Source organism: Psittacula echo (assembly GCF_963264785.1).
Source record: "Psittacula echo genome assembly, chromosome: 6".
NCBI lineage: Eukaryota > Metazoa > Chordata > Aves > Psittaciformes > Psittacidae > Psittacula > Psittacula echo.
This window is the reverse complement of record NC_137743.1, coordinates 15,214,672-15,236,476: the sequence shown is the minus strand read 5'-3', so window position 1 is coordinate 15,236,476 and position 21,805 is coordinate 15,214,672. Positions and strand designations below refer to the sequence as shown.

Genomic DNA, 21,805 nt, shown 5'->3' with positions numbered 1-21,805 from the left:
TCAGAGGCAAGAATGCAAAGAAATTAAAAGAGGGTTATGCTGAGAGTGATAGGAGATACATCCCCAAGCCCAGCGCTCCTAACAGTCTCCAGCTCAGGAGGACAGTAAGCACCAGGTGATGGGAACCGAGTGCTCCCAGTCAGTTTATTAACATTATTCACCCAAGTTCTTATGATTCTCATTAAACACTCCTTATTGCCTACCAGGGGAAATCAAGTATACTGGTTCAGGTGGATCTGTACTGGTCAAGCACAGTACAGATGCTCTTGAGGAAATTCACAGTCCTTTCCACCTTACTTCTTTACAGACCTCCTTTAAAGCTCACCGTGAGACAGAAACAAAAAGGAGCACAGAAGCCCTGTGCTCTCCATCGCTTTAGCAGTTTGTATTTTATTTCTCAGTGAGCTCTCTAACCAGCAAACAACCAGTGATGGACAGGAATAGAGAATATCCTGGCTCCAGCAGATCTCCTTACAAGTCATAACACTGATGTCTGCTGTGATTAGCAGCCAGCTAGCAACTTCTGACTCTGGATCCAGAAGGAGAAACCAAAAAATTCAAACACAAATCCTTTCAAAGTGCTGTGCAGATGAACAGAGTGCATCTTTCAGCAGCGGAGGTTCAGATTCAAACCAGGATTAGGCCACAAGCAAACAGAAGTCTGACGGGCTCAATTTAGCCTCTTGCAAATATTTGCCAACATCATAAAACCATCACTCTGGTATGCACAGAAATTTCTCCTCAGAATAAAGATCAGAATGGCATAAACTATTATGCATTGTGGCTTAGATGTAGTGGCCCAACTCGTGGACAGAAAGTTGACACCATCTGCTTTGCGCTGACATTCAGACAATACCATGCAAGCTCCATTTTATAAGCATCATCTTACTATATTCAGCCAGATTCCGAAGGTAAGAAACCATGAAGAATTGGTAAGACTCTTTGTTCAGTGTTTATATTTGTATAGTTTAATCCATTTATTGTAAACCTGTGATTTCTTTCATTTACAATTTAATTCCTAAAATTCCAGTAACAGTTATTTCTGCACAACTTATCTTCTACATACTGTAAATTTTATGAGGAGTTCTGACTTGAAGAAAGCTACTACTAACTCCACTTTGCAGATGAGAAGCTAACCACTAAAACATTTACTGAAAGCAACAAGGAAGCTTGTGGCTCCATGAACTGAACCATGAACTGAAGTCAGATCTTGTCAGTCCGTTTCCTCCCAAGACAGGTATGCACAAGCCTTGGTAGCAAGCCAGCTTTTAAAAGCCTGGCTTACATCAGGCTTTCTCTCACATTTACCAATGGGAAAGAGCAGACAACCCAAATATACCATGTGAAAAGCTAAATGCTAAATGCTAAAACTCCTAAAACTTTCTGAGAAGGAAGGAAGCTCACCGTGCACTATTCAAGGGAAGAAAGCTCACTTACATGCTCTGCAAAAGTTGTGTGCACGTCAGCATGTAGATACAAATAATTATTTCAATGTATTGCTCAATTTTTATTACTTTCATCCACACATTACATGTCAGTGTGAACAGCACCAACTGAACTTCCGGTATAAGTTGTCATCAAATCCCACAATACCAAGACTAGTAGTGACACTTGATGGAACTAGTACAGTAATAATTTAAAGCATATAAATTAAACACTTCACACAGCAGGCAGTGATTCTGGAGCCTGCTGTCCCAGGACACCACAAAGAGAAATATCAGCAAGTGGAAAAAGATATCACACTAGTTTATGGACAGCAGGTCCGTAGAGTACATGACAGAGATATTCCCCAGACATCCCTGATGCAACTGTGGTAGATGCTGCAGGAGCAGTGAATAGAGCACAGGGAACAGCAAGACCTGTTTGCTGTCGTTCAGCAGCATCTTCCACTGACAGTGCTGGAGTCAGCACTGGATGAGCAGACTCTGGGTCTGATAGACCTGGGCATTCTCATGCTATCAATACCTCTCTGCTCTTTGACAACATGCCAACGATACTTAAATTCCTCCTTCACAACCTTTTCAGCCACAGAAAGGATAGAAGAACATGCTTTTACTGCGAGAATCAACTTTTACACAGTAATTTTATTACCTAAAGATCTAGGTAAGTGCCGAATTACCAGACGACCATTTAGTCCTCCAGCTCAATATAAAGTAGTGAGGAAAAAAAAGAAAATGAAAAGTTGCACGTATAATGGATTCAACTCATCAGGATGCAGATTTGAGAATAAAACATACAGTGATCTTCAGTTTAATGTCCATTACTATGTTTGCAAAGTTACAAAGTTCTTCTGTTCTTATTCACATTCTCACAAAAGAATGCATTATTAGCCTTGTGGGGTGAATAAAAAAAGTAAAGAAGATTCACGTACATGTTCCACCATATGTTTAAAAAGGTTTAAAGCAAAAATGCAGAAGAAAGCCTAGTTCTCCTTCAAAAAGCGGTAATGTCACTCTACTTAAGAGGTCTCAATGGAAACGTATTGATAATGTTGCAAAGAAGCTGCATCTGGCCATGAAGTCAAGTCATAAGAAGCTGCAAGAATATATTGTGACGGTTATACTATATGGTTGCCTTCTAATGTTCCTCTGTAGGCAGCAGTTACTGTCTACTGTGAGACACAAGATTACTGCTGGACATGGGATATTTGATTTAATCTGATACCACGTTCATACTAACAGTTACTAGTGAATAGACCTAACTGAAAACAGAATGAATGTCTTATCATCAAGCAATAAAGCAGAGCCCTTCATTTTAGATGAAACATTTGATGGTGTCTCATGCTACACTGCCACATCAGAGCACCTCCTTTCATTCATTCCCATGCCTATGGGAACATCGACTAAGAAAACCATGAAAAGCAAAACCAGAGCCAAACCTCAGAAAAGCAAATTTCTCAAGCTCACCTTTAAAGCTCAACCCTTTTATGAATCTCATCTAATTTGCACCAAAACTGTTGAAGTTTCTCCTCACCATTCAGCAAGATAAGAGGTTTCTTTGACAAGGAAAAGCAGTCTGAAATGGTAGCCTGGTTCAACACCACAGGCAGACAGCTTTGTGTTGGAGTGCTTTAATATGTTTTTATACTGCATATAAAGCATGCAAACGTAAACCAGTTTGTTGAAAACTACCTTCTTTGTGGAAGCTGGCTGTAATTCAGAACAAGTTTTCAATTTTCACACTGCTGCTAGGTAAAACATTTTAAAGAGTTTAATTTTTACAGTGGCTTCAATGACACGAGATTATCTAACAAAGTAATGGTTAATCAATAGAGGGTTTAGTTGTCAGGTGAAACACATAACACACTAAAAGGGATTGATTGCAAGGCTCCTCCTTATTTACTGGGAGGTATATATTTAAAATGACACAAACTTGTTACCGAGCTGCATTCCTTTAACCTTGCAAAAGCCGTTTGAGAACAGTGTTAAGCAGCCCTATAGCAAAACAAGCTCTAATGAAAAAAAGAAAAAAAAAAAGAAACCTACAAATATATGGGAGCACCAAATCATGTCAGAAGCAGGGGAACCACTAAGCTGCATTCACTCTCAGCCAAAGGCTTAAAAAGTCACAGAGACACTAGACTATGGTTCACTAAAGATAGAGCAGTATCTGATCTCATTCCATAAGTGTCTTTGGTTACATTTTTCTTTTTAAAGAAAGTATGAACCTGCTCTTTGACACAAACACATAAACATTTCTACTCTTGTCCACATAGCTCTGGACAAGCACTGGGTATCAACCTGAAGCCTCAAACTCCAGACAGAACTCTGTCTGTGTGTGCGTGTGTAGCTTTTACACTGACTGAAATCCATTTCTTCGGCCTTTATTCCGAGAATCCCCAGTCCCTGAACAAAACTCCACTTTTTAATAGAAGCTGCAACCCAGGAGTTCAATAAGATTTCCCCCCCAATAGTTAATAATTACATGATTTATCAGAGAAAGATAACACTAATAAAAACCCAGCAAAAAGACAAAACCCATGCCCTCTCTTCAAGTCATTTTCAGGGAAAAGATTATTAAACTGTTCTTTTTGAACAAGGGCTTTTGTAGCTAAGCACAAATTGCCAAGCGGTTAGAAAAAAAGTTATTAGACTCCGAAGAATTCCACAGAAGTGGGAAGTTATATAAACAAATCACTCCAGCAGATTTGGAAAGATCGCTTTCATCGTACTTAGAGTCTTCGGAGACCTGCATTAATTACCCTTTAAAGGTCTTTCACATGGACTATTTAAAATAAATGCAATTTATTTATTTATTTCAAATGAGGTGCTGCTTGTGAAAGAATTAAATAATCTCAACAAATTTAAAAACGTTTTTATAAGCAGGTAATTAAAAAGAAGGCTTGAATTAAGTCAAGCTGTAAGACATTACCCAGCATTCGCCACAATTATTTTCTTAAGACGAAATCTTTCTTATCTCTAGCCCAGGCTTGGGAAGGGCTGTCTCCATGGAAAGTCGTAAGGCAAAATAAAGACCAGCCAAACAAAAAACTAGATCATTTACAGGATTTTCCCTAAAGCACAGTTTGTCATATTGCAATTACACCTTGCCGACTGTGAAAGCCAGAGTCCTTAATATTGCCACTAGAGGGAAGACGTGTCTCAACACATGGCAATGGTAGTTGGGGAGTGGGTTTTCTTGAGCAATTACCATAACAAAGCTCCCTTGGCTGTGTGTACCTTCTAATTACTCAGTACAATTAAAATGACTTACCTAAAACAAACAGAAAAAAAAAAAAGAAAAAAGGAGAGGCTCCTAAAACAAAAAACCTCAAGACAATTCAAACAAAAAGCCTAAAAGCCTTACTCCAATCTGCTGTTACACAAAATTACATTAAAGCTGAAGATCTTTTTTTCCTCATCCATCAATGCACAGGGGGGAAAACAAAAAAAAGAGCATGTCACAATACCCCAACACCACGGGGTTGTTCAGCGATGTAAAAGCATCAAAACAAACAAAAACAAAGAGCAGGGAGAACTAGATCTCTTGTTAAAGAAGGGGGGGGGGGGGGAGGGGAAGAAAAAGGAAATGTTGTGGTATTTAGCCATCTGGTAGCTGCTTGAAAACAAATTGTCCTCAAAAGAGCAGAAATACAGTATGTCTTCTCTCAGCTCACTGGCTTAGGAATCAGACCTCTCCCTCACCCCCCTTCTTTTTTAAATACAGGCATGGTAACATTAGACTTCTTTGCTGATGCTGATTTCACTTCCCTCTTGTCCCACTGTGCAAAGACAACCATGGTCATCCCACTCACGTCTGGTTATTCCATCTTGGATGCATTATTTGCAGTCTTTGGGGATACATCTTGTTGTGCCCATTGTTCACAATCCCTCAGGATTTTTTTATTTCCCTGACAGCTACTTGCTGATTTTTAAACCCTTAAATCTTTCATTTTATAAGGCACATCATTAAGGGAAGATGGCAGCCAAGTGATTTTTCTTTCCATTGACAATTTGTGACATTTTTCCAGCAGCGTGCAAGGTGTTGAAAACCTGGCAGCTGTTACCTCCCGGGATGAAGATCCTTTTTTATCCTCCCTTGACAGTTTAACTCAATGGGTCAGCACCTTTAAAGACTGCAAAGTACCACTGAAGTGGATGGAGGCTTGAATTACTGCTCCCTCCCTAATCAATGTAAACCCTCACTGCAGGTGAAACTCTTCATCTATAGAGGTGCATGGGGGAGGAAAATGTAATGCCCTGAGCCAGATGGTTTTCATCTTGTTTTTTAAAGAAGAAAGGAACAAGCTAACAAGGGGACAGCTACTTTTGTTAGCTTCTTGGCCTCTCTCATGGCTTTGGATCCCCAGGGTTCCAGCCACACAAGAGAAAGAATACAGAAAAACATAAACACTTAAAGAAATATAACTAGGGGGCTGGCAACACGCTGCTTTCAAAGAGTTGAGAGCCCTGTTCAGTGCTTTATTTATCACTGCCCACGTTCTTGGGTTGGTAAGTGGACATGGACACAAAGGGCGGGGGGGGGCAGACAACACTTGCAATTTACTCAATTACAGAGGAATGCAGCAATGCGGCGGGGTGACAGATTCCTATTAGCACTAGTGCTGAAAGAGCCCAGTGGCCTTTCCGCCACAAGGCAGCATTCCCATTGTAGCTTAGACTCCAGCACAACCTGCCTTGGCTAGCTTTTTAACATGCATTAAGTGTCACAAAGGAATGGAAATTATTTTTTCTTGTTGTTAGAGAATAAGGGAGAAAATAATTAAACTGAAAGAATAATCTCAAAAGTAAGCCTAAGGATGTACTTCTAGCAACTTCAGGAGGGTTTTCAACCAGCAAGTAGCAAGCAACAATAACACTAAAAGTGAAGTAACTGGGGTAACTTCATAGACATGGTACATCCTGCCTTGGTGAGCTCTCCAACAGAAGGCAAATTTGAACTGCAGCATCTTCCCCAGAGGGAAGGAGGAAGGGAGCTGAAGGACCCTCACTCCCTCCCCATCATACAACCTTCCTCGCCAGCTGAAGAAAGGGCTTCAACTTTTCATAGCAGAAATACTTCTGGAGTGGAGAATTATGCAGTGGGACGAGGCTACCAGCTGGAAGTAAATGGTTGATGATTGCTAGTTTTTGTCCTTCCTTTGCTCTACCTTCTATAACTGCTTTCTGTTTCTTATGGTTTCCTTGAATAATGGCTTTAAAACCTTAAGATCAGACTGTGCCTATTTTAACTTTGAAATAGCACCTACAGCATGTTTCAGGTGCTACTTGTAATTTTACAAAATTATCTCAAATCTGTAAGACTGGATTGAGGTAATACTCTGTGCCAAAATGGTAAGTGGGAAGATTCGTGAAAATGCTAAGGGGCCTGCTTGAATGGGATAACAGACAGGGAATTTTTTCCCCCGGACTTCCATCTGGAAGCTTATAGAAAGACAGCAGAGTCCAATGTGAGGTTTGCAGGAGGTACAGTGTGGCAGCCTTGCTGCTGCCAGCATTTCCCCACAAGGCACCTTCACCCATAGACAAACTACAGCAGCAAAAGGCACTTCATTATTGCTAAACCAAAGAGAAGGGAGGGAGGGTTTTAAACAATCTGCATTGTGCCCGTTTTCTTTAAAAACCAGCGGGGTAATCAAGTTCAGGGCAGCCCCGGACAGCTGCCCTGTGACCTATTCATGTTGACCCCCACTATTCATCACTTTCCTTAGGACTATGAGGGCAAGCTCCTGGGGAGTGACCACCACAATAGACAGATACGAGCCAACAATAATACGGTTCCTGCAAAAAAAACAGATGGCACTGCAATAAATTTACAAATCTGCATTCATGGCTCTGTTAAAAACACCCAGAAGCTAAAGGCTGGAGGGGCCCCCAGAGAGCTTCCCCTTCCCAGTTTCTAAAGGCCAGCTCTCTCCCCAAGACTATTGAGCTCGTGTTCTTCATAAATGAAGAATGGAGACATAGCCCTTAAAATAACAAATGTCTGACCTAATCAATCTAGTGTTTGGGTCTAACACTAAATGATAGGCACTGAAAACTAATTATGTTTTTTGGCAAGGAAGTTGAATTAAAATGGAAACACACAGGTTAAAAAGGCACTGAAGCATTTGCGAGTCCCTTTGAAAGGCGGCACACACACACACACACACGCTTACATGCAGGGCTTGAAACAGGAACCTGATTCAATAACTCATGCATTTATTTTTAAAATGAATCAGATTAGTCCCATGTGTGACCTGCCGGTCCATCTGTATGAGCTGGACTTAATGGGCACTCTTCTCACGCTTACTTCAGTTTGAAGTATGAGAGAGATAAATTTAGTTTAATTTTCAACAGATCAAGCTATCCATTTTCCAAATGGACCATCTGGATCAGCCTATTAAAATTAATTTATAACTTTGCAGTGTGAAAATTCGTTTGTTAGCTTAAATAAAGTTGCCAGAAACTTTTGCCACTTGTCATTGTTTTTTCTGAAGTCTGTTTTCATACTATGATTTTCAGTTTAACCCCTCAAAATTTAATTTTGTCAGGTCAAGCAAACAACAAGAACCGAATGTTTGCATCCTTACTTCAAAGCTTGCCATAGCTCAGATCTTTTCACTGGTCCAGCTAATGGTGTCAAGTTCATTGCCTTTTTCTCTTTCCTTTCCCAGGTGTCTCTCCTGCCTCACTGCCCCTCACACACCTACGAGTGGCCATGCCTCCCACTTCCAGCATGCCAAGGACACAGCTCCGCTTGCTGAGGCTTCTGAAGACTCCCTTCTCCAAAAAACATTTTAATCAACAGAAGAATGATATTTCACCTAGTAAGAGGTCCACAGCACTGAGCAGTGGATGTCCTTCAGCCCTTGCTTATAGCCTCAGATGCTTAAGTAACCATTACATCTCCTTATAACCTTTATTACCATTACTTATTACCATTATTATTAATGAATGCATGTGAATCTGATTTCTGCAACTGAAGTTGGAAAACTCCCCACTGATTCTTGTCCATGACTAACAGAGGAGCAATCTGAGTTTCCAAAATGCTCAGACAGCTTTAATTAAGTCTACTTAAAGAACCAAAATTTCTTCTACAAGAGGCACAAAATTGTGGTCAACCACCTCCTATGATCTAGAGAAGAGGCATCTGCTTTAGACTGCATTTTGCACTTGTCCATGAGCACTGTTCTCAACACAAAAAGCCTCAGATAGCAATCAGAAGACCAAAGGATTTTCATCCATCTGTCATTGTAAAGACTGGACAGAAAGATGGAGGCTGATACGACATCTCAACAATATTCTGAAACACAACTAACCACCTTTGACATAAACAGTGTCCATGTGAGTTACTTCCAATATGAAGTATTTGGACAATACAAGTAGTTTTTTAGGTGTATTCTTCATATCTAGTCACCTTGGTTATGATGAATTGCAGGCCTGAAGGAAAGCCAGCTTTCCCTGGACACTAAGAATACTTCTGAAGATTTAAATACAACTTTACCTTCTTGATCTGTATAATGCTGTCCATGAATATTTGCCTCCTCCTTAATAATCATGAGGAAGGACTCAGTGTGATGAGAAGGCACACAAAACAGGTAACTCACGTTCCTTTTGATTTAACATCTCTTACTATGAACCTTTTATTGGAGAAGAGACATACGCCTTTTCTTTTTGAACCTGAAGGCTTGTCACCAGTAAGATAATTCCAAGAGAAGGAAAAAAATAATTCTGGTGTGCTGGGAACCTTGTTGGCTATCCTGGGGATACACAACAGGGACCCAGGAACTCTGCCCTCTTCCTCTAGATCCTCTTGTTTGTTACTGAATGACAGAAACATTTTAAGTTTGGTGTAATGTATATAATCAATTCTACAGGGTAATCTTTCTCAGCAGTATCTAGGACCTCACTCATTATCCTAGCATACTGCCTCTTGTTTAAAAGCCTTACATGGACTACATCTCTTAGATGGACCTGTCTTAGCCACATACAGTCCTTCACATGATACTTACTCCTACAAAATCAAACACTACTAGCACAATACATTATTTAAAAAAGAAACCCCAAATCAGCAACCAAAAAACCCCACCAAAACCAAACCCCAAACGACCAAACCTGCCCCCCTCAAAACAACTCTCAGCTCTGAACACAAGCACACTATATAAAAAACAATACTACTACTTCTTCTCCTACTACAGTTCTGACCCACAATTTCTCTTGGAAATAGCAGCAGTGGGGCAGTGTGGTACCATCCTATTCCTCTGCCTGAGACTGCTGCTCCTATGGCTGAGATGCAGAAGGAAGACTGCCAGTTCCTCAGCTGTTGCAATGTGTGGCCTGGGGTATTCGCTTAAGTCACGTTCCTCAATGGTTTTACTTTGATACACCAGGCAGCCACCTAGGGCAGCTGAAGCATGGACATATTTTTGCTTCTGCTGCCTGAAGGTTGCAGTTGGGGGGGGGGAACAGCAAGGTGAATAAGGATTTGAAATCACTAAAGCTAACCAAAGTTCCTCAGAAATCACAAACCAGACTCTCTTTGTTGACCATAGGGATTGAAAAACTGATTCCTTTGAACTTGTAAGAAATTTGCTTTACTATATATAAAAGGCAAAGAAATTAAGTTTTATCAGACCACCCTTTCTCTTTTCTTCCCATTAGTAATTTATACGAGTGTAGAAGAAACATGAACAGGTAATTTTTCAGGTTATTAACCTGGACATCACCTCCAAGAATATTTACCTTCAAGGGCAATAAAAAGCTTAATTGTTGCAGAACACTTTGAGACTTTTGATCTGAAGCAAGGCAAAATATACCACAAACAAGACAGGAACAATTACAGAAGAAAAGGCTGAAGAGGTCTTGATGAACACCAAATGGAGAAAAGTGAAACTAGGGAGTCACAGTTGACTGCACCATACAGAAGCCTAGATTTCTTTCGAAAGAGTCATCAAATTCTCCCGAAAGCTAAATCTCTGTGTTTCATTTTCCTGGGTACAATGTGAGTTGTTCAGACTACAAAGAAGAAAAGATTTCCATGTACGCAAGTCAGACTTCAGCTTCCAGAAGCATTTAAGGATTCAAATAGCTAGAAAGTTTTATTGCATTTTTAAAGAGACTGATCACATACCTGTCTAAGTGAATTCTTCTCGGGAATGATCTTCCTAGGGGGCTCATCATTATTACAGTCTTCTCTCTCAGAGGAATTCTGTGAAAGAAAGTAAGCTTTAATTCAGTTCTTATCCCGAATATCACTCTGCAAGGAGAAAAGAAACAGAATATTTGTACTACACAGGCTGTAGTATTTCACGTATACCGGAGGCTAACTTGTACATTTAAGCCAAACAGCTTGTTATGGCAGAGAAAGAATTTCTCCTCCTCAACACAACAACGCACCACTATGCAGATCTTTACCGAAGAAGCCTGTGCTTTATTCAGATTTATTCTGAAACTATCAGTAACAGCCACTTTGAAAAGCTGGAATGGTGGTTGGATCAGCATGGCAACATCAGTGCTCCTGAACACCCCAGAATAACTAGTTAAAACAGTGGAACCTGTTGAAAACAAAAGGTAGTTAATGGATGCAACTGTTATTCTCTGTGCTTCTATGCTTTTAATCTGCCTAACAATTATTAATTGCACCAAGTCTGCTTGGCTGCCCAAAATCGTGGAGGAACGATGACAGAGCTAAATGCTGGTGAAAGAGGTTGTCAGGAGATCCTTCAAAAAAACAGTGTAGGTTGCGTATGATATTAGGGCTGGTTTCACTCCTGCCCTCTGACTCTACATATCTGTACACTTTCTAGAAAGACTGATGCTCCAAAGCTGAAGCTGCCACCTCCAAAATAAGAGCATCAGTAAGACAAGAGAAGCTGCACAAGGAGAAAAAGGAGGGCTTTTCCAGCATAAAAAAGACCATCAGGAGACTTTTGTCCTGTTAAACTCATTATTAAAACCAAAGGCGGGCTATAGTTATCCCAGGACATGCACAGTATGTAGCAAACATTTGGTTAAAAACTGCTGGGTATGTGGAGAGAATCCTGTCCTCACTGCCAAAGTCAGCTACTCTGGAAGACAGCATTCCTTTGCATGGGTTCAGCCGCTGCCTTGACAGAGTAATGACAGCCAGCTTTGGGGGAATCCCACACACACATCTAAAATCAGTTTGATCACCACAGTATTCATAGCCTTAGGCCACATTCCCATGCATTCAGTAGCAAGCAACTAAACAGGTTTTAAAGAGGTACAGAAAAACTGCTTAGGGAGAGCACCAGGAAAAGGGTGGTTTTCCAGTTACTTGCAGACAAGCTCAGGAGTGTGGATATTGAGGCAGAATTCTGCATTTCTCCCCCTTATTCCCCAAATAACCTGTTTCTCACTGAGCATGGCTTCTCACAGAGCCAACTTCCAGCCCAACACCTCAGGAGACAAGTGGAATTTGTTGGCAGAGGAGAAGCTGGGCCCTGCAAACAGCCAGCATGGCAGAGCAGGGCTAGCAGAAAGCAAGCAGGCTGCGGGAAGCCATCAGAAGAGCAGTGTGCTCATGTGCCCACTGCAGTGCTGCGTGATCAGGCACTGTCTAGGCAGCTCAGTTTGCTGGGCTGGTGAAGGGGAAGAAAAGGTACAGGCAGGAGGCAGGGCAGGGGTAGGAGCTGTTTGCTGAGAAATAGCAGATGGGGGGGAGACACAACAAACACAAAACACTTGGGATGTCATAAACTGGTCAGGAAGATCCTGTGTAAATCTAGGCTTACAGACCAACTAATGATTTGTGATTTTGGGGTTTTTTAAGCAAGATACAGAACTCGCAAGGCACCATGACATCTGGGATGCTGTAACCAGGGTTTTATAATGGAAATCAATCCTAAACAGGCCTGATAAATCGCTGTAAGAGGCCACCTTTTAAAAGTTTTCATATGAGGTCTCAGCCAGGACCAAGTTATTACATTAAATCCAGCTTAGAAAGGACGGATTGTAGAAACATGTAAGCCAGAACCCCGTTTCCAAAAAGGCAGGTCAGACATTAAAGCTGCTTTTTTCTGCTCATGAAACACAGTTTAGTAAGTCGTTAATTCAAGAGAGGATTTTAATTTTTGCACTTTGGAGAAAAAGACCAAATGTGAGAAACATCAGAATCTGAAGTGAGTTACTACACATTACCAGGAAATGCATTTTGTTGGTGGGGTGAGGGGGTTGTTTACTGTTTCTTGATGCTTTTCCAACATCCACCCTCTTCCCTACAGTAAGTGCCAAAATGACTTCCCCTTCCAAATAATCTTTCTACAACAGTGAAATCTTGCATTCTTCTCGCCTTTCAAAGCCATTAAGGATCCCTCCTCAAAAAACCCCAAAAGCAGGAAAATCAGTGCTGCTGGCAAACTGTCAGCCCTTATTTTGAAATCTCTAGTTACCGCAAAGCATCAAGTTACCTTCTTTTGCTTTAAGCTGAGCATCTCATTTTAAGAGCAAGCAGAGGACCATTTTGCATTCATTATCTTTATAGGTGGCAAGGCTAAGAGGTTGGCTGAACAAAGACCAGACAAAGACTGCCAAGTGCATATGGTGGTTCACAGCTTGGCGTCTTACCATTCTCCAGCACCAACACAGCAGCTCCGATAGCAGACTATTAAAGAGGAGCGCTGCTCGTGCACTTTTGTCGGCAAGTAAGTTACGCTTGGTGAAGACAGAATGACTCAAAAGCATTACACTTAAGAAAAAGCACAGATGTTTATAACTCCCGCTCATTTCTCAGGAATAGGAAATCTATCAATCCAGGTGCAGGTACAAGACCCTGAATATTTCAGGACTAACTGCAGCTGCATGGAAGTGAATTTCACTTGATAGGGCAACACTTAGCCATGGTCATGAGAAAAGCATAACGTAATTGACTGAAACGGTACAACTATATATTTCTCCTTGCTGAACAAGGTAGGAGGAGGGATAAACATATGCGAGGTCAGAATAAGGTTTGCTTCAGCAGGACTTCAGTGATGCTCCTGGCCACAAGAGAGGAAGACAAAGGGAGGCACCGCTCTGAGCACCCTCTCGTGGTTACTGAAACGCATGTCTCGGGCACAGACCTGGAAAGAAGCATTTGGTATTCAGACAGTAAGTTGGGTGTACTCACTGGGAATATTAAAGATCTACAGCAACTGTACTTGACATGTAGTAGAGGAACGATGGAATTTGTTAAGGTGAAAGAAGTGAAGAAAACCAGTGCATACAGAGAGCTGAAAAGCCATACAAACTCCCTTTCATCAGGGAAAACGTTTAAATCCTGCAGACAAGCCCTCCTCTGGTGAGAGTCAGACTCACAAAAAGTGCTTACGCTGGCATGCAGGGGTCCTTCCTTTTGAACAAGCACAAGCAAGATAAGATGTGAAGTCTCCAAAGCACAAATAGATCAATCTTGGTGAGATAAATACTGTGCGTTTCCCCCCCTTTCCACAAACAAGTAAAATATTTATTTGCCCAAGGTCACACAATGACACTGGAAGTGCTGGGAAGAGATGCCAGGAAACCCAAGGTCACAGTTCTTGTAACCTTTAAAATTTCCCTCGAGCAGGAGATTCCTGTAAAGGGGCTCTGCCCTCCGTAGCTGATTTTTCCTAAAATGGCTACTGTCTGTAACGAGATCCTTTTAAATCTGATCTTCATTCAAAACTTCAACCTGTAATTAACAGAATATAACTCCATGGCAGGTTGTCTTAAAGACCACTACGAAATTATTACTATTTAACTCTCCCCATGAAGCCTTCTCCACCACTAAACACAACATGCTACGATGCATACCAAATCCCTAGACTGAAGCGTTTGACAGGAGATGACATGAAGTATTTTATGTACACAGCCCAGCAAAACACTGCTGGGGACGAGATATAATACACGGAGAAATGCACTCCCAGGGACTACCAATTGGGCAGAGCTACCTTTAGTGCCGCCTCGCTTGTCGTGGTGGAAATCAAACCCCTGCCAACTGGGGGAGGCTTTCTTTGGTGCTGTTCTGCCCTGTACTAATTATAAGAGAGTACAGACGCAGCCTTATTCCAAGTGTGGGGAGGTGGGGGTGGGGGAGAAGCGTGTGCCTAAGCGAAGAGCACAACTATTTTTTATGCTTTCAAATTCTTAATCCTGTTTGGAGCTGTCAGTGGGGGTTAATGGAAGCCTTGGATAGGAGAATTCCAATCTGGTTGGCAGATGGATAGGTTGGTTATAGCTGCATAACTATGTCTTGCCTGCAGGCACAATTCAGAACACTGTTAAAGCAATATAAAGTCTCTGTCAAGCTGAACCATTTGGATCAGTAGCAAGGAGAAATAATAATAAAAAAAGGAGTTCATTTCTGGGCCTTGCGCGTTTATGCTAGTATGCAGAAACTGATTAATTGTCATCGTGTGCTGGTCTGCTATACCTCGGATTTCTACTTCTGGAGTAGATTTTGCATGCTAATATAATCATTCTCCCTCTTGAGACATTAGCAAATAATCAAATGAAAAACAGGATCATAATTTACTGAGATTCGGGCAATTCTCTATGCAAATTTGACTTGTTATTGCTGCTGCCTCGTTAATCTGAATGCCTTTGACAAACTCCTTTGATTTATGAACTCATGACAACTCCAATGTGTATATATTTTGCTAGATTGACATTATCATTAAGAGTGGGTGGACTGAGCTCACATGAATGGCTGATTTTATTCGCTGGTGTCTGCTGCTCAACAGCTGAGCATCTCCTTCTCACAAAGCCCCTGAGCGCCAGGCTCTTCCCATCTACCCATCCATTCATCATCTCGATGTTAATTGGCCCAGGCTTTAAGCAAATTTTCAACACGATTTAAAGGCACGATGACACTGATTACTGACCCTCTGCCATACGGTGCCTATTGATTAACCTGACAGAGATGATGAGCTTGAGGGAAACTAGGTGTGTGTGGACCTCAGGGGCGGGGGGGGGGGGGGGGGGGTTGGGGGGGGCTGGTAATGGAAATAATATTGTTTATGCAGGCAAAACACTTGTCATTATCCCAAAGGCCAGAATTTGTGCTGCACTGGCCCTTAAAACACACTATTGCTTTAAACACCTGCATCCAATACAGAAAATGCTTGCTTGCTGTGGAAAAATGATTACAAATTTGATGTCATGTGCAGTCTGTATTTTAATCGAGTTTCCTGATAAATAGAGCCCCTCAAGCCAATCAAGTCTCGCTCTAGCCATTGCGTGCATACACATCAGTTTGAACAGAAGCTTGGGCAGGATGTGTTTTTAGTGGTATCAGCAGATCCAACCGCATGCAGAAAATCTACTTGGGTATTTCAGGTCTCTAAGCAAATAATACAGTGGGAACACAGTGTCCAAACAGTTACAGTAGAGTAAATGTTTCAAGGGCAAACTGGATGCCCGAGGTAGCTGTCTCAGTATTTCTGTTGCCATGTTAAAGCAGATGCTTTAGCACACACAAGGCAACAGTGTCTATTTCTCCTTTTCCGGGGCAAACTGTTGATAGGACCTGAGCCTCAAGCTCCTAGGTGCACTGAGTGAACACGGCATTTCATCAGAGCTTGAAAATAACTGACGCCCTCTTTCACGTTTCTTGAAGTGTTCCTGCGCTGCACTTGGCCCTCCTCACCAAGGACAGAGGGGTACTGTCTCAGCCAAGAGGGAGCCACTGAATAAAGTAGGTACATCAGCATTCTGCCTGCAGACTGGTGCTATATGAAAGGAAAAGGAAGCAGAAGGCCTGTTTAACCCCCGCCCAGCCCCAGGTTAAATCTGTCAGTCAATTCACACTGTTCTTTCCCAATTCAAGCCAGCAGCCTGTCAGCAGCCAGGATGTTTCTCATTTAGGAGGGGGGGATTTGAGAGGGAAGTGGTGTCATCCCAAGGTCCTATGAAGTTAGTTGTCTTGTAGTTTGCATCAATTTCTTGCAGAAAATAGAACAAGGAATCACTGGTAAAGGTATGGAGAAATTAGCTGCAATGGCCTAATGCCCATGTCAGCCAGAGCAGACTGAAAAGTGGAGGCGGATGGAGTGAGGAGAGAAAAAAAGAGAGAAAGATGTGTGGAAATAAGTGCCAGTCTAAGACTAGAGGCACATATAAGCCTTATGTTCCCTTTCCAATAACCTTTGTAAGTGATAGATGAGTCCAAGTCCATTGTTATCGTTAAGGGACTGTCAGCATCCTGATTTTATAAATGTTGTCTGTCAGTTTATAAATATCTCAGCCATTTCAAGCAGCACTAGGATGAATCCTGGCATAGCCAATGTCAGCTTGAGAGCAGTAGTACCGTTAAAAAAATATATGGGTCTAACATCCACTAAAAACATTTAAGGATAGCTTTTCCTTTTTCTCCTGTCATGAGGCCCCAGCTATTCAAATTCATGCTTATTTGGCTAGTCGCTACAATATATAAAAGCAGTCCTTAATACTGATAATCTTCTTTGAGAAAAAAACAAGTATGAAAGCTGCAAGTTTGAAGGCAATTCTATGCCTCTTTGGCAGATAAAACAAAAAATGACAGCTGTAACACACAGGGAGATCCACAGCAATGAAAATGCAGAGATAAGTATCAGACCCCACTCCTCGGCATTTGCTGCTCTGAACATTCACCAAGATTAGATCCTTTTAGAGAACACCATAAACTGCAATGTGCAGGCACAAGGGGGTGACTTCAGCTCAGAATGAAGTCACAGACAACTTTCCCAGCTCTTACAAGTTTAAAGTTAAAGGGTTCTTTTGCACAGGGTTTATGGCTAAGCATTAGAATGACGGAAGGAGAGGGCAGAGAAACTGCAGCCTGCCTTGCAGTGACTAATGTCACTGAAAAGGGTAGGTAATAAGCTAAACTGGCCTTCCAGTTCACTGCCTGCTTTGCAGATTGGTATGCACATATGCATGATGTTTATATACCTATTACCTTGCTGGCTGCAGAGAAATCTCGCTTTTTTTTCCTCCAATACATTCATAAACTCCCCATGATAGGGACTTCTCTACCCCCACCCTGCACATTCATGTGGTACCTAAAGACATGAAGTTCAAATTCATGCCTGAGCAGCTCAGGTACCCACTATAACCTAAATTCTTAAACCTAAAGCTCTGACAACAGTGAAAATGAAAAAGCACAACACTGTCCTTCCAACCATATGCAGGCACGCATGTTCACACAAGCCCTAGTTTGGTTTGCATCTATGTTAACGCTACCCAGGACAACAAAAATTTCAACAATCTTTTCTGCAGTTGAAAACCAGGACAAGATTCTGGGGTTTACATCTGTAGAATGGATCGAATTTTCTATTTTTCCTTAATTTTCATTCATATCAATAATCAGAAAAATACACATTTTCAAAGCAATAAGACGTGATAATGGAACTTCATGATGACACCAAGGAGAGTTTCTTATCAAGTTACTTAACTTATTAATTATTGCTTCATTATGAAGGGCAAATTAAGGGTGTGGGGAGCCTTAGCATTACTAGAAGAACAGTAAATTCAGTTTAATGTTAAAATACCAAAAGCCAGCACAAATACCAGAGATCTGACGAACAGACGCATTTTGAGGAGCAAGAATCTAGTTGTAGTTAAAAAACAAACAGAAATCCAGATGCTGGGAACAAGCCATTTAGGGAAATTTTAAAAAGCTAGCTTCGCTTCATACGCATTTCTCAAATGAGAGTAAGAGAGACAGAGAAAAAGAGAGAGAGAAAATATGGCTAATAAGCACAGTCTTTCCACATTCCCCGGGAAGCAGCCCCGCTTAACATTTCTGTTCTGTGAATTTAAGAGAGTCAGCAGTGGTAAATTTGTTTTTAATATTCAAGCTTTCAAGCCTTGCAAGCTAGTTGGCCAATGGCCCTTTCTATTCCAATGTTTGTTGGTGCCTTATTTACACAAGCATTACATCCAGAGAGCCTTTGAATATAATTTCACGTGGATTAAGGGAAGAACATTTGCTTCTGCTAATCAGGACATCTGGTTATTTTTGTAACTCACAGACATCTGCATTAGGCAGTTCAACTTCCCCATTCCTCATAACAAGGTTAGAGCTTAAGGAGCCTCAAGGACCTCCAGCTGAATTTTATTTTTTGCATTTTCTCACAGCCAGGTCTGTTTCAGAATTTCTTTTCCCAAATAACACAAATTGATCAGCACCTTCACAGGAATACATATGCTTTTATAGCTAGCACTTTCTATGCACGATTTTATAGCATACATCTTGTACTCCAAGATTTTATAGTAGTTCAAAGCTATCTACATCTTTTTAAGGAACAGAAAGCACATATTCCCCAAAAGCATGGATGAAAATATCTGATTAACCTTATGATACACATAATGTGTATGCATCCAAATATCCAACCAGGCCACTTATGTAAGACTGGTGTCAGGACTTGTTCTGAATCTTATTACCACCTCACTTTGGTTTGCTTCTTACTAGCAACTTATCCTGCATATCTGCTCACCCCCACTGAACAGAGCAGTATTCCCTTTCTGTTCTTCAGGACAACCTTAATGATTTCTCCAATCTTATAGATTTGTACTCAAAATTCTTCTTTAAACAGCTATAGCTGAGGTTAAATTTCTCTGCCAGACTGCAGAAGTGTGCCACACGTTCAGGAAGAGGGATTTCTTATGCAACAGAAGCCTCTCAGAGAAGCACTGAATCCATCAGGGCTTGGCTCTCACTTCTTTGCTGCTTTCATCTTGCTACATTCCTTTCACAAGAATTCATTTTCAACACTCATCCCACGGTGTTAAAGTACTACAGTTTGAAATTACACACTCTCATTCTCTGTAGGGCTCTTCCTTCCCCACCCACAAATCAAAGCTTTTATCAGTGCTTTTGTATGCTGGAGTAAGATGGTTTCTTGACTCTTCCCCCCCTACAAGTTGGGGGGAGCACAAAGGCAATTCTTACAGGCTCTGAACATAAGCCAATGTCCTAAAAAGATGTCAAAAACATATTTCTAGCACTAACAAGAGCCAGGAAGAGCCAGCAGATCCAGGGAGAGATTTTTAAAACTTTTTATTTATTAAAATTCTCTAGATAGAGATTAACTTTTTTGTACAATATTTATTACAGCTTCATCTGCATTGGAGCTGCAAGTGCTCTGTGAAGTGGGTTGTAAAATCGGCCAGTTTTGCTGTAGATTTCATGTCCTTCTTGAAGCATTATTTTCTAACTTTTTATAACTATTTTCCTCAAAGGAACCTAAGCTGTCTCACTATAAAGCTCCTTCCTGTCCCATCTCTCATCATCACCTACACTTACTATTTTGTCGGGGTTTCTGTTCCCAAAACCTCTCATTCTGAGCTTTCTTGTTTAGTAGACAAAAAGATCTTCACTTCTCAGCACACCCCTTCCTGTGGCTTTCTCACTCCCAAACATCTAATTCAGCCCCACTGTCCTCAACTTGATGTACTGGTTTATGCTCTTCTTCATTTTTCCTTCCTATTTTTCACTGCAGGATAGGGGAAAAGGAGATATAAAACAAAGGTATGAAGCAGAAGTGAAGCTGTTTACCCAAGGTCAAAATGACAGCATGGGAGAACAAACCCCAAATCATGTTCTACACTGTGTTAACATTTTAGGCATAGTTCCTCCCTAAAATAGCGAACGAAAGCAGCTCGCTTAGAAATGGCAACTCAGTGATCTCACTGCAGTGTTACATGAACGTGAATTCACAACATACTGTCTAAAGCACAGCATGCAAAGGCACTTGCATCTTTATATCTTAGATAATGCAAGGTGGGTGACCCTGCAGCCAAAGGGACTTGATTTTCAGTCTAGAACAGGTTCAGAGTACCTGACAGAGTCACCATGGAGCAGTTTAGGTGACACAGCTGCACCTCCCCAACATGCCTCACAGCAGTAATTTGTCCATACAGGCCTCAGTGCTTTTTCCAGCTTCCAAAGCTACTTCACTACAGCGAGCATCACCCACCATTGGACTACGGGGCAAATTTAGTTAACTTCCCAATAAAGATGCAGTTACTCCCATATGGTGCTGCTGAAAAAAACCTCATTGCTGATATAAAAAAAGCACGAGTCTAATCACACCCCAATCTTCCACCACATCAAGCAAAAACCATTTTATAATCTTCTAATAAAATAATGGAAAATTACAGATTAGGCATTGCAGCCTTTTAACAGCTGCCGCCCAAGAAACAAACCCCTGGGTCCTCCAGGTTTGGCTAGACCAAATTTGAGTGCGGTAACACAACAGCCCCTCCTGTAACATTTCAGTTTAAAAGCTCACATTAGGTTCTGCTATTACAAAATAATTCCAACTCAAACCCACCATTTTCTTGAACCAGAAGAAGGGATCACAAAATGTTATTGCAAATCTCACTCTGCTGGGTAAGGAAGAAGAGTTGGATCTGCTATGGGGACCATCAAATGGGGTGGGTAGTCAAGCAATCAAGGAAGGGAAGATAAAGGTGTATATAGCATCTCGCATTCAGATACCTTGGGGCTAGCAAACATTTTGTTCCTAGAGGAAATTATACAGCTCTAGATCACTGCCTATTGAGCTCCACTATTCACAGCTTTTTGTTACGACATGAATGGCTTATTAAACCGACAACATATCTGTTTTAGTTAACTTCTTGGTAGAAAGGGGCCAGGAAAACAAAATGTACTTAAATGCTGATTTTTTTTTTTTTTTCCCAAGGCTGAATGCCTTTCATCCAGTAAGACATTCAAAGCAGTGACCCAGCAAATGGATTGAAAAAGCAATCTTCCGTCTCAGTGCCACATTATCATTCCTATTCAGTATTCTCGGTGAGATATCTCAATCAGCTGGATGTGTGTGTAAGTGACAGCGCAGCCCATTGCTGGGTTAATTAAACATTTGACTTTAACACCCTCCCCGTCATTAAGCAAATAAAAACAGATAATTCAAACCGCACTTCATCCACGGGGTACACAACATACATGTCAAAATTAAGAGAGTCCAAGGCCCTCAGGGAGTTCTAGTCGGGGAGGTAATCAGTTTAAATCTTATCTGGTTTATCAATTATTCTATTGATTAAAGCAGGGTGATTATACAAAACTCCCTCTTGCCACATGGGATACATGTCAGCAGAGCAGGACAACACAGGGAGGCTCAAAAACGATTTAAAGAAAATACAGACAGATGAATAACAGTCTATTAGTACATGCCAGTAATCCATAGATGGAAAGCCTGAGTCTTCTTTTTAAGCAAGTGAATTAAGGTCCTCCCCAAATTATAGTGCCAATGTTGTTACTTCATCTGCTTTAAAATCAAATGTGCATGTTCAAATGGCAACATTTCTTCATTTTAAGCAGATGATTTCTTGCCCAGTATTTGAGACATGTTTTATTGCTACTGCTCTTGGAATGTAAC

General features: G+C 41.2%; 1 protein-coding gene across 11 annotated transcripts in view; it reads right to left on the bottom strand.

The window, feature by feature from the left end:
- Positions 1 to 21,805, bottom strand: part of BTRC (beta-transducin repeat containing E3 ubiquitin protein ligase) — a 124,988-nt gene that overhangs the window by 63,662 nt on the left and 39,521 nt on the right. For all 11 annotated transcript variants that reach the window (XR_013957199.1, XM_080620932.1, XM_080620934.1 and 8 more), the window contains one exon: positions 10,573 to 10,650. Coding sequence is in view for 10 of the 11 variants with exons in the window: in XM_080620932.1 (XP_080477058.1) it covers positions 10,573 to 10,650 (78 nt within the window). In the remaining variant the exon portion in view is untranslated. The remainder of the gene's footprint in view (positions 1 to 10,572; positions 10,651 to 21,805) is intronic.